Below are 13,160 nucleotides of genomic sequence, written 5' to 3' on the forward strand. Positions count from 1 at the left end.
CAATCACTTCATGGCAAATAGATGGGGAAAAATAGAAAGTGACAGACTTTATTTTCTTGGGCTCAAAAATCACTGCAGCTGGTGACTGCAGCTATCAAATTAAAAAATGCTTTGCTCCTTGGAAGAAAAGCAGTGACAAACCTAGACAGCAAATTAAAAAGCAGAGACGTTACTTTGCCAACAAAGGTCCATATAGTCAAAGCTGTGGGTTTTCCAGTAGTCATGTGTAGATGTGAGAGTTGGACCAGAAAGAAGGCTGAGCACCAAAGAATTGTTGCTTTTGAACTTTGGTGTTGGAGAAAACTCTTGAGAGTCCCTTGAACAGCATGGGAATCAAACCTGTCAGTCCAATAGGAAATCAACCCTGGGTATTCATTGAAATGACTGATGATTAAGCTGAAGCTCCAATACATTGGCCACCTGATGGAAGAACAGACTCATTGGAAAAGACCCTGGTGCCTGGAAAGGTTGAGGGCAGGAAGAGCAGGGGGCGACAGAGGATGAGATGTTTGGATGGCATCATGGACTCAATGGACATGAGTTCGAGCAAACTCTGGGAGATAGTGAAGGAACATGGAGGCCTGGCGTGCTGCAGTTTATGGGGTCGCAGAGTCAGACGTGACTTACTGACCGAACAACAGCATCTCGGCTCCTACACCTTGTCACAGGAACCGGGCTCTGTGTCCAGGCTGTCTGCCTGAGGGCGCACTCATCCCAATACAGTGCATTGCTTCCTGACACACAGCCTTGAGGGATGCACATGGGCCTAAGGAGTCAGCCTAAGTATTCCTCTTCATCCTGCACGTAACCAGTCCTGTCTCCTCAGATTCCTCTTATCCCCTTGTGAGTTTGTTTCTTCATTTTTTAAAAGTGGAAATAATTCTTTTCTTTCTGCCTCACAGTGATATCTGGATCACCACTTTGTACAAAGTAGTTCAAAAGAATGGTACAATCGTAAGCTGTTTTAAAACATGAAGTGCAAAAAAAAAAAAAAAAAAGGAAGTGCTTAATATTAGCTAAAATCCCTTTAAGCTTTATGTGCAACCATTCTAGTGAATTCTAGTTTTATGGAGGCCCTGCCCTCTGAAGACAGTTTTTCAGTCAACCAAATCCTTGGTGAAAGAAAAGTGGTGCTTTTCATGGGGAATACCCAAATGTTTGGAGCCAGAAAGAGGTGAACTGGAGTTCCCGTTCTTTGCTTTTCAGAAGGTAGTTTATTCTCCTGGAACTGTAATTTCTCCAATTGTAAAAGGAACTATAGTTAGGATATAGTCACATCATTGATCCAACAGCTATTTATGGAATTCCTACGACAAGTCCAATCCTGTGCCGGTAGGCACTGAGGACTCAGGGATGAGCAAACCTGACGCAGCCTCTGCTCTCACGGAAACTGGTTCAGCAGGGAGCACCGAGCAGTTACAAGCAGACATGGAACAAGAAAGCTATGTGTAAGCTGCGGGGCAAGAAGTAGGTAGTTAGAAACAGGAATTACTGTTTGGCACAGGGCCAAGCATTCCATTCCTTTGTTTCTCAGAGGTTTAAGAATTCTGAGGATCTCAGGAGGATGACATTGCTTTGAAGTACTTGGAATCTACTCATTTATGCTATTGAAGGTCCTCCCAGGCAGGATGGCTAGTTTCCCACAGAAAATGATAAGTTGGCCCTGAAATATACCTCGTCCCCATCCCTCTGCATACTCTTGAGTCCCAGGACCTCACTCACGTTTTTGTTTCTCTCCTGATTGGGCTCTTCTGGAGCAAGCTCTCCGATGAGCAGTGGTTTAAGGTACAACCGCACAATGTCAGGGTCCGGATGCATGGCTCTGAAGACGTCCTGTGAATCAGAAAGAACTGTTAGAGGCTTAAAAATTACACGCTTACACACAGATATCTCCGCTTCCTTACTTTGTTCTGTATTGAGCTTAGGAATTAGAACAAACCATGTTATAGAGCATTTACTTCTAACTCTAGGTTGACACTTCAAGTTCATTGATGAGAATTACCCTTGGAATTCCTCTATGAAAGCCTCACACTGGAGATCCACGCATTGAGTGCATGGCTTACTAGGCAAGTCCTGGGTAGAAAGTTGATCCCCAAGCATTGGAAGAGATCATTGTTTATTTTATTGAGCACCAGAAGTAGTTGGCTTTGAGATTATGGGCCATGGTGAATCTTTAGAGTCAAATCTCAGGCATGGTGTGGAAGTTGCCCACATTATTTGGGGCATGCAGCAACCAAGACTGCCTATTGAAATCACATCTATCAGAGTTTCCCTTTTAGTTCTTGGTCAAGGACCAGTGGACAGAGGCTCTTGAATTAAGTTATTTCCAAGGAAAGACAAGTTAAAGTTGATGATGATAACAAATGTCTAAGAGAGCATGGGAGCAAAGCCCTCGAACCCTTAGTTGTCTAAAGTGGCACTTTCTTGGCTAAGTTTATCACTGAAGAAGCCTTAGCACTCTTTCTAAAACAAAACAAAACAAACAAAAAAACACCATAGCATTCTCTGTAGGGGCTTGAGACAGGCACAAAATAGAGCTGACCCACTATATTTTTCCAAATCCATTCCCATTTTAAGTAGTAACTCCAGGTGGCTATGAGAAGCAGTGTTGGTTCCCATGTCCTGCTTAAGTTTGGAAATAAGAGACAGTCTTTTTTTTTTTTTTTTTTCCTGCAGGGATTTAAACTGCTCTGGGGGGGAAGGAGGCTTCTCCAAGAGAAAGATAATGGACTTCTTGCTATTATGACTTTGAGAATAGGAAGGATTAAGTATGAAGAGAAATAACCAAGGTTTTAATTTGAATGTGTGGAATCCATACACAATACTTTGGAGTGGTGGTGTTGCTTAGTGCTGATTAAGAAACCAGATCCCTGAGCAGCCTTCCTACACCCAAGTTCGATACTTGCTGTGTAATTGTGGACAAGTCTCTAGACCAGTCCATGCTCCTGTTTTCTCTTCCCTAACATGGGAGTGACAGTAATAGCTACTCCATTTATAAAGTTATTATAGAAATTAAGTGAATTGATTAGAATCTGAGTGGCTTATAGTAAATTCTCAGACATATCAGTTCCCTTTCCTATGTGTATACCTCTGGGCTTCCTTGGTGGCTCAGATGGTAAAGAATCTGCCTGCAATGCAGGAGAGCCCTGTTAGATCCCTGGGTTGGGAAGGTCCCCTGGAGAAGGGAAAGGCTACCCATTCCAGTATTCTTGCCTGCAGAATTCCATGGACAGAGGAGCTGGTGGGCTACAGTCCACGGGGTTGCAAAGAGTTGTACACGACTAAGCGACTAAGACAGAGGGATAAGAGCTACCTTCCTTCCTTGTCTTCAATAAAGTAAAACAGTTCAGAGATTTTCTTTCCATACTCCAATGTCTAATGTGGAGTAAGCTCGGTATTATTTTAGTGAATATAATGAACCCTCCATCTTCAAAATCTAAAGCAACTTTAGGTATATCTAGAACTACATACAAGCCTACACATAAAACACTTTCATATGTGTAGGTTGTATGTGTGTGTATATATATATATATAATCAATGAGGTTATTCAGAGGGGTGCAATATCAACTCTTTAGACTCACTTTTCTAGATTCACTGATGTAAGAAGGGATTTGAATCTGCTAGAACCAGTCCAGGATCTACTGTTCATTCTGCCTTTGTACACTTTCTCTGACCCCCTCGGGAAATGCTGCTTTCAAAGATGTGTTTTCGTGTCACATGCAATGACTCTAAAGTTAGTTTACCTAACAGGATGAGAGTCATTCGGTGATTACCAATGTGACTAAATGTTTCAGGGTGGCCCATACTGAAAAATCATGTTCTGCCTGTTGTTAAGAAACAGATGAGGGTGAGAAACACTCTGAGGGATCAAGATCAGAGTGTAGAGGAGGCGTGAGGCCCTGGATGTGCATCTCACTCTGAGCAGTCATCCGGAGCCCTGAAACAGTGTGCTGACACTAATGTTCCTCTGGGTTCACTGTTTCTTCTGATCTTCAGCAAGATTCACAGGTCAGTACTGTGACAACAGAGACTGAAGACCCACAGAGTTTTCCAGAATAGTAAGAACTGCCCTGCTGTGTGGAACTCTTTTCATTGTATTAATGGGCAGCACAAAAGTGGCTTAGGTGGTCTTGGAATATTCAGTTTGAAGGAATTCCCTATTAGAGTCTGGATACTGAGTAAGTTGTATAATCTCCTTCTCAAAAGACCTTCAAAACTGAATTAATTTTTAAAAAATTAACATTATTTGACAAGTATGCTCCTCCTGAAGAAAGTCTGGGCTAAATGAAGGGGAGAGGGAGTAACACCTTTTTTTTAGTGTTTCCTGTGTACAAGGTGCTCTATGGGCCAACTCAGCATCATCAACTCATTTCTGTGAGGTTCCATCATTTTTGTTATACATATAAAGACCCCAAATCTCAGGACATTTCCACAGTAAGTGGGAGAGCCAGGATTTGAACTCAAGGCTTCAGTTCGGTTCAGTTCAGCCTCTCAGTCATGTCCGACTCTGCGACCCCATGAATCGCAGCATGCCAGGCCTGCCTGTCCATCACCAACTCCTGGAGTTTACTCAAACTCATATCCATCGAGGCGGTGATGCCATCCAACCATCTCAGCCTTTGTCGTCCCCTTCTCCTCCTGCCCCCAATCCCTCCCTTGGGGAGGCCCCCAAGACCTCCCAATCAGGGTCTTTTCCAATGAGCCAACTCTTCACATGAGGTGGCCAAAGTACAGCATCAGTCCTTCCAATGAATACCCAGGACTGATCTCCTTTAGGATGGACTGGTTGGATCGCCTTCCACTCCAAGGGACTCTCAAGAGTCTCCTCCAACACCATAGTTCAAAAGCATCAATTTTTCAGTGCTCAGCTTTCTTCACAGTCCAACTCTCACATCCATACATGACCACTGGAAAAACCATAGCCTGAACTCAAGGCTATGTGGCTTTAAAGCCAGGAAGCCATAAGGTCCATTCCAGCCTTAACATGTACAGTTCTTTTCTTGAAAGAAGGGGGACACAAGGTTGTTTTGGGAGGATATTAAGACCAGCACATGCATGCTAGGCAGTTAGTAAAGGTGTTTCCCACCTTAGGTTTTAATCACTTGCATCACTTTGTCTGTGGCCCCAACCTACTTCTCCAGGTTTACCTCTCACCATACCCTTCAGACCTCATCCTGTCCAGTGTAAGTCTCCCTGTTCTATAAACATTCCATGACCCTGTGTAGTTCTGAAGCTTCATGATACATACTGCTCCCCTTGTCTTGACTGCTTTCCTCCATTTATTTTCTACTTAAACTTCCTTCTCATTCTTCACCAACCAAATGAAATATGCCTTCCTAACACAGTCAGGAAAGTTATTTATGATCTCTTCTGGGCTCCCATGACACTGTGTTCCTAAAGCTTTTCAAATGATGTTGCAGTGAACCTGTGTATTCACAAAGGCCTTCTTAGTGGCTTTTGACTTTTTTGAAGACTGGGACCATGCATTATTGATTAAATTATACCTGATGTTTCTTGCTGTGCCTGGAATATGACATGTGATCAAGAGATGTCTCATGAATAAGGGAAAGAGTGAATGAATAGAGCAGTATATGATTTCTCTAACAAGGAGAAAGTTGAGAAGTATTGAGTTCAAAGGATATGGGTCTTAAGCACTGCTGTCTCTTCCCCACTCTCAGCATCTCTATTTTCTGACCTTTTAATTACTTTATCATCTCTCATTTTCGTCTGTTATCTTTTGATTCACTTCTCAACCATCATCACTATTTCCTAACCTATTCATAAATTTACACTGTACCTTCTCTTAAGACTGATTATTTCCCAAACAGTATCAACACAGAGGAAAGATGTGATTGTCTTTGCTTTCACAAGTGAGTTTGGAAATCCTGCTGATTTTTTGCTGTTATTTAGTGGGGGATGGAAAGGTGTCCTTTATTGGAAGAGCAGTATGATCCCTAGTGGGAGAGACAAGTATGTAAAGTGAGAAGGCCTGAGAAGGATCATGTCCTTACAATTTACCTACTGTATACAGGCTGTGCCCTGCATCAAGGCACTTGGCCTAGAGGGCACATGTGGGTTGAAATCCAGGAGCACTCCCTTTGCCAAATCTTGTTCTGCAATCAACCAAAGTGTGTGCCTATTAAGTTTACACTAAAATACAGCATAGGGAGCAGTGCAGTGTGTTGTTTATATTGGGGAAATGCTTAATCTCTGAAGTTTCAATTTGTTTTCTAACTGTGGATATTATTTATTCTCCCACATGGGCTCATTTATTCTTTCATTCCTTTATTCAGTCATTACAAAACCTTGCTGAAGACTTAGCCTAGCAACAAAAAGCTTAAGCTTTGGAATCACATGCCATTAAATGATGATATTTTTATATAATTATTATTTGGTTCATCTGAAGTGGGTTGAAATTTCCCCAAATTCAGAAAAAAAACCTACCCATGGTGAATATATGTATATAGTTACAAAACAATGTAACTAGAACATAGATTTTGATTTACTTAGTTCAAAAAGCTCACTCAGGGACTTCCCTGTCAGTCTGGTGGTTAAGACTCCATGCTTCCAATGGAGGATGTGGGTTCAATCCCTGTTGGGCAACTAAGGTCCCACATGCCTTGCAGGACAACCCCCTCCCCCCCCCAAAAAAAAACCAAAACAAAACTCCCCAGAATATTCAATACCCAACCACGAACACCGAGTCCTACACCTTGCGTAGTTCCTCTTGTTTCTTCTCAGATCTGACCTGTTTCAAGGCAAATGCTAAATCAAGGCCCCTCGTATTTCTGGAAGATCACAAGTTTTGAGTAGGCTGATTTATGGGGAGAATATTGTCTTTGCCTTTGTTGTGGAAAAGAGCCACTTTGGAGTGGAGAATGTTTACATGAAGTCACCAAGATTCCCCTCCACCCACAGGGATAAACAGAGGGTTATTATTATTATTATTATTTTTGCCATAACTCACTCTATTATTTGAGAACTTTCATCATTTGAGACTTTTTCCTGTGATATACTTAACTGAGCTCCAGGCCAGACTCTCTCTCTCCACTGTCCCCACCAAACCTGTTCATCATCCTGGCTTCATTACTTCGTAATGGCAACTGCCACCCACTTACCTACATAGACATCCACCAGGCAGTTTAGACTCCTTACTCCTGCTTACTTACCCAGCCACTTATCCCCTGTTATAAATTATGTCTCCTGGTTATCCATCCCCTCGCCCTCATTCCTGTTGTCAGTGCCTTGTTCAGGACTTCAGCATGTTCCCTGGACTCCTTCCTTCATTTTGACTCTTTTTATTTTATTTCACATGGGACCATAGCCTATTAACAATGTTGTGATAGCTTCAGGCAGACAGCAAAGGGACTCAGCCATTCGGATACCTGTACCCATTCTGCCTTGACTTACTCTTCTTGATCTTCAACCTTTACTTAACCTCCAGGCTGGCGTTTGAAAAAGAGTCCCTCTTCATGGCCATTGTCACCCATTAGCACTTTAACTGCACTTGTCTCTTTACTCTCATACCTATTTTTCAACCTGAACCATCATTCAAATGAGAATCAAATTAAATTTTAATTTTAAAGTAAAAAAAAAAATGTTAACAGCCCACAAAAGATGCAGTTATTACTGATGACAACTTTCCTTTTATAAACAGCTGGAATCCTGGTTGGTTTCCTTGTAGGACTGCATGTAGGGAGGGATGCTGTGCTGGAGAAGTGTCATTACCTGCAGCAGGAGGAGAGGAAGACCTACAGTGATGGTAAAATCCAGGGCCCTTCGCTCAGAACTCAGGACCCTGTCTCCCCCTCCTCCTTCTCTTGTCTCTTTCTTTACCTCCCACACCCTTCATCCTCTCTTCCTCCTTCTCTTCTCATCCTCAAGCCATCATGTTGACCAGGACTGTGCTAAGCAAAGGATGTGGCCAAGCCGGGACACCTATTCTGCTGGTGCTTACTCACGATGTGAACCTGATCTGTATCCCACCTCTGTACGCATCCTCTCTTGCCCCGCCCCAGCCTTGCCTCTGTGATTCCACATGACTCTTTTGGACTTTCACACAACTCGTTCCTCTTCCACCTTGCATTCTTCCAAGCAGATGAAATAAATTTTGCTATATTTCCTCTAGGCTTTTGTCATCTCTTTCCTGTCATATTGGATTTTTACTCTGATGAAGAATTTGAGTTCCTCAGTGTCCCTCTCAGAGCATCATGTTCAGACACAAGGAGGTGGCTGATCATGCACATTGGGTGATAACCCTGACTTCTTTGTTCTGAACATGCTGCTCTTGTGCACACCTCACAAGATTGTGTTTACTTCTTTTGTGGAGCCCAGAAATATTGTTGACTTACTGATATAAAATTTGGGGCTTCCCAGGTGGTGCTAGTGGTAAAGAACCCTCCCCCCAATGCAGGAGACGTAAGAGATGTCGGTTTGATCCCTGGGTGGGGAAGGTCCCCTGGAGGAGGGCAGGACAATCGACTCCAGTGTTGTTGCCTGGAGAATCGCCAAGGACAGAGGAGCCTTGGGCTATAGTCCACAGGGTTGCCCAGAGTCAGACAGGACTGAAGCAACTCAGCACAACTTAGCATGCAGCATGCTTCATATGGACATGTTGTAATCCATATAATCAATTCCTCTTGTTGGACTTATAGGCTGTTTCTGGCTTTTCCTAGGTAAGCTTTTCTAGGTGAGAGGATCTGAGCCTCGACTTTAGTTATGAGCATTGTGCATTAGTTTTAAATCATATAATTTGAAAAAATCAGATTAATATGTGCAATAACAGGAATTGATGCGCCTGTGTTTTGTATAATAGACTTATTTTTCTTAATACTATTCCTTGGACAAAATGACAACTTATCTCAGAATAACTAAGTAATAATAAACACCATTTTTTGAGTGTTTGATTTGTGCCAATATAAGAAGAAAACCTTTATCTCTGCCAACTTTGACAACCATAGTAAGATAAAAGTATCATTATCCCACTTTCTAGACAAAGGAGCTGAGGTTCCAAGAGCTTCAGCAAGCTCCTCAGGACATACCTAGTAAGTGGTGGAGCCCACATGCAAACCACACCTCTTTCATTCCCAAATTTGTACTCTTAATCATTAGAGTGGACACCTAAAAAAGTTTTAGAATGACTGACCATATGAATGAATGAATGAATGAATGAGTGACCCTATTGAACGAACTACCTTGATATCATTATATACTTTTCATGAGAAGGATGGAGGCTTGGGGAAGAGTTTCTATGTAAATAATGAAAGACACCCCCCTCTGGGCAGGTGCAGCTATGGTCCAGGGCTTGTGCACAGAGATCATATTTGGTGCACATTTGCCTTTCAGGGCACAGCCTGCAAACACTTTTTAGGCTGTAGAGAGAGAGCATTTGACCTCAGGTTCTCTGACTTAATGTCCTCCTCTCCTTCCCTAGAGAACATGCCGTTTCTCCACCAAGTATTCCTCTGTTACCAGTTGGCAACAAACAATCAGGATTTCTAAGCAGGTGGTAAACAGGAAATGTGAATCACATCTCTGAGGCTATGGATGCTGTGATGTGAATAATAATAGCTATGATTTAATGAAAAGTGTGTCTGGCATTATGCTAAACACTTTACAAGCTTTAGTCTCATTTTCTAATTAGATGAGTAAGGTCGTCCCCATTATGCAGGTGATGAAGCTGAGTTCCAGAGCATTCCAGTGACTTGCCCATGCTTATATAACCAGTATACTGCACCTCAGGCTCCACGTACTCTTGAGTGGCCATGGAATACCGTGGTTGTCAGAGTTCTCCTGGCACCCTTCCATTCTTCTCTAGCCATCATCCCCTGGAGACTTTTCTCTGAACATTCTGGATCTGCCTTCTAAAAGTGTGGGGCACATGACTGACCATGCTCAGGGTGTTCATCCTCAAGACACAAATCCTAAGGTGTCATGCGTATTTTCCCATAAGGTTCTGGTTGTTTCTATTTTATTAATCAATTCTACCTTCTTGACTAGAATTGGATGCAGAATCGTGGTCTTTCTCTAACTTCTGGGAGATAAAAACTCACCAGCAAATGACAAATTCATCAGCTGAGCTGCTTGCTGCAAGCTACGTCTACCAGTTATATTTAAGGTGGTTGAAGGTACATATTTTTCTAACACATCCTCTGAGCTGATTCTGTGACTTGTGTTAGAAAAGCATTGTCCATATTTTCTTTGTGTTGTGGAGATGAGATCAGTGGTATTTTCTTCCTCTTTTTTGCCACTTTAGTTTTTTAAGTGAAGTATAATTTCTTTACAGAATTTTGTGGTTTTCTGTCATACATCAACAAGCACTTTTTCCCTTTATTTTTGTTAATCTTTCCCCTGATTCTTGCACAAATGCCTGTCACTTGGCTGCTTCTATCCTCAGCTCTCTGGCTTCCTAGGGTCTTCCTGACACATGTGAGACTCCCATTATGGGCCACAGGCTCATGTGCACTTTCCCAGGAAAAGGTTGAGCTTTGTCTTAAAAATATCAGATCAGACCGGAGTGGTGGGCATGTGGAAGGGTCTGCTCAGAGAGGCATTCCTCTGGCTGCAGAATCAAGATGAGAAGATGGTAGAAGACCCCGATTAGACAGAGAAGTTGAGAAATTGGGGAAAATGAGAATTGGGGAAAGATGTTGCTAGTGTCAAAAAACAAAATCTTTCTTACTTTGCAAACTTGCCGCATGCTTGTGTATTCTGTTTTCATCAGTCAGGTAACACTCACAGAGCAGAGCTTCATGAATCAATATTTTTAATCGTATGCTTTGACAACAGTTGGAAAAATTATATACTAACATGAAAACAACAAGGGTAATGTAAAAAATCTGTTTAAATTTCTACTCTATAATATGCTAATTTTCTGATCTTGAATTAGTTTATTTAACACCTTTTATTCTCCTTTTCTTCATGTGTATAATATGGAGGAAAAGTTCCTGATTGGGCTAAAACCAACTTTCTTACAGAATATTTTAGAAGGGATTCCTAAATGCTTCTAAGGATTGAAAAACCTCCCTCTTAAATATTAAATGGAAATTTTATTTTTAATATCAGCTATAAAGGGCTTTATGGTATAAAACCTATCTGATTTAAAAATTTGTCACTGTTATTTGTGGACTGTGAGATACATTATTTTCATGTTTTAGCATTAGTCTTTTTTTTTTTTCTTTAATATGGGAATACTATTCACTTTCATTATGGTGAGGTTTAAGTGAGGTCATGCATTTGAATGTGTCTATAGTGTCTTCGGGCTTCTCACGTGGTGCTGATGGTAAGAACACTCCTGCCAATGCTGGTGAGGTAAGAGATACAGGTTCGATCCCTGGGTCAGGGAGATCCCCTGGAAAAGAGCATGGCAATCCACTCCAGTATTCACATCTGGAGAATCCCAAGGACAGAGGTGCCTGGTGGGATGTGGTCCATAGGGTTGCAAAGAGTTGAATGTGGCTGAAGTGACTTAACATACATGATGTGTGGTATTTTAGGAATCCATTGAAAGTCTATTTTTTTTCAGCTATTTTGGTGAAGGAAAGTGGTTAAGACTGAAAGTTAAGAAAGATAAGTGTTTTGAATCTGAGATCTGCTGGCTGGGTGAACTTGGGTCAGTCACTTGACCACCCTGATTTCAGTTACTTCTTCCAGAAAAGTGGGTTGTATTACCTGTATCACACTGAATGAACCACACAACAAAAAAGAACTCTACAAAGTCTAAAATCCTGTGTCACTGTACGCTTTAAACATTGTTCAACGTTTTGATGCTCGCCAGATGAATTGCTGTCTATTTCACGCAATCCAGTTGCAGGAGTCTGAGAAGTTTCTACTTGGGTGAAGTTGTTTTTTCCAGATTTTACTCACCTATTTGTAATGTTCTTCTTATAAGACAATGACTCCATTTCAAAACAAAACAAATAAAACAAAACAAAATCATAATGCCAAGAACAAAAACCCAAACCTGAATTACACATAGTATCTACTGTCAGCATCTGGGCCCATCCCAAATCTAGTGTAAATAATAGTTAGACCTTGAGGCTTAATTAACTTTCAAGTTTTTCTGGATGGGAATCCTGAAAAATTGCTTTGGAGGGAGATGAGTGATCATGGAACTTGAACATGTATTTGAAATGCTTTTGGAAAGACAGCCAAGCTCCCAGCCACCCAGCAGCTGGAAGAGAGAGAGAGAGGGCAGACTTTGAGTTCCTTACCGTGGCGTCTTCCCCAGCGTAGTAGTTGAGGACCTTGCGCCCACCGGGATGCCTGTCCGCCCAGCCAGTAACATCGTACACCTTGCGATTGATCACCAGCCACTGGTGAGTCTCCTGACTGTGTCTCTGGATCTCCTGCCAGCTGTACCTGTTGAGGCTTTTTCTGGGCAAGTCGCACTTGTCATTTGCCTCCTGCCTTGCAGAGAGCCTGGCTTTCCCACTTGCTCCTGGTTTCCCGTTTGCCTGATGCCTCGCACCTAGGTACAGCTGGTTCTCATCTACAAGGCTCCCATTGCCCTCAGGCTTTTCTTCAAATGTCATTGTCTGTGTACTTTTAGAATCTCTGGCTTGACACCTGGAATTTCTAATTCTCATGTGATTGAACTACAGAATGACCTTTTCCCTCTCCTTTTATTCCATGAAGTAAGAACCTACACAGAAAACTTTTTAGCCAACTTGACTCTTGGCAAACCTGATGCTGAGCTCCTTCTCAGCCTCTCACTTCTCTGTCCTGAGTCTTTTTTGTCCTGATGAAGACTGGACTACCTTTCCCCTCACCCCAGAACATTAGTCTACCTTTCTCTCTTCTCTCTCCCTGCTGGCTGACCTTTTAGCAGCATTCTTATTCATCATTAAATGTCCCTTAGTCAAGAGCTGGAGCCAATCACAGCCCAGAGGATGGTGTGGCCTGACCCTGGAAGGAGAGGCTGGGCTCCCTCTCTGCTGACCGCCTACACTGGCATCATGCTGGGTCAGGTGCGTTAGCTCTCCCCCATGTCTCTGAAAGGAACAGTTGTTTTCATTCAACACATGAGCAGAAGATTTCAAAACATTTAGGAGGATATGAACGCCTCCTGGAATTGGGAAATGTTCTTTCTTTGTTGTTGTTAAGATTGGAAATTTACCTTTTGTTCTGGTTTTCTCAGATTACTTAAAATTTTTTTTTT

At 42.2% G+C, this 13,160-nt stretch overlaps 1 protein-coding gene across 1 annotated transcript in view; it reads right to left on the reverse strand.

The window, feature by feature from the left end:
• The window catches only part of LOC122450480 (fatty acid desaturase 2-like protein FADS2B), a 39,044-nt gene extending 26,274 nt beyond the window's left edge, over window positions 1–12,770 (reverse strand). The window contains exons 1-2 of the mRNA XM_043482855.1: window positions 12,214–12,770; window positions 1,723–1,833 (exon numbers count right to left, since the gene is read on the reverse strand). Of these exons, the coding sequence (XP_043338790.1) occupies window positions 1,723–1,833; window positions 12,214–12,588 (486 nt within the window). The 5' untranslated portion in view covers window positions 12,589–12,770. The remainder of the gene's footprint in view (window positions 1–1,722; window positions 1,834–12,213) is intronic.
• Window positions 12,771–13,160: the final 390 nt, after the last annotated feature.

The sequence above is a fragment of the Cervus canadensis genome, chromosome 11 (genome assembly GCF_019320065.1).
Source record: "Cervus canadensis isolate Bull #8, Minnesota chromosome 11, ASM1932006v1, whole genome shotgun sequence".
Classification (NCBI taxonomy): domain Eukaryota; kingdom Metazoa; phylum Chordata; class Mammalia; order Artiodactyla; family Cervidae; genus Cervus; species Cervus canadensis.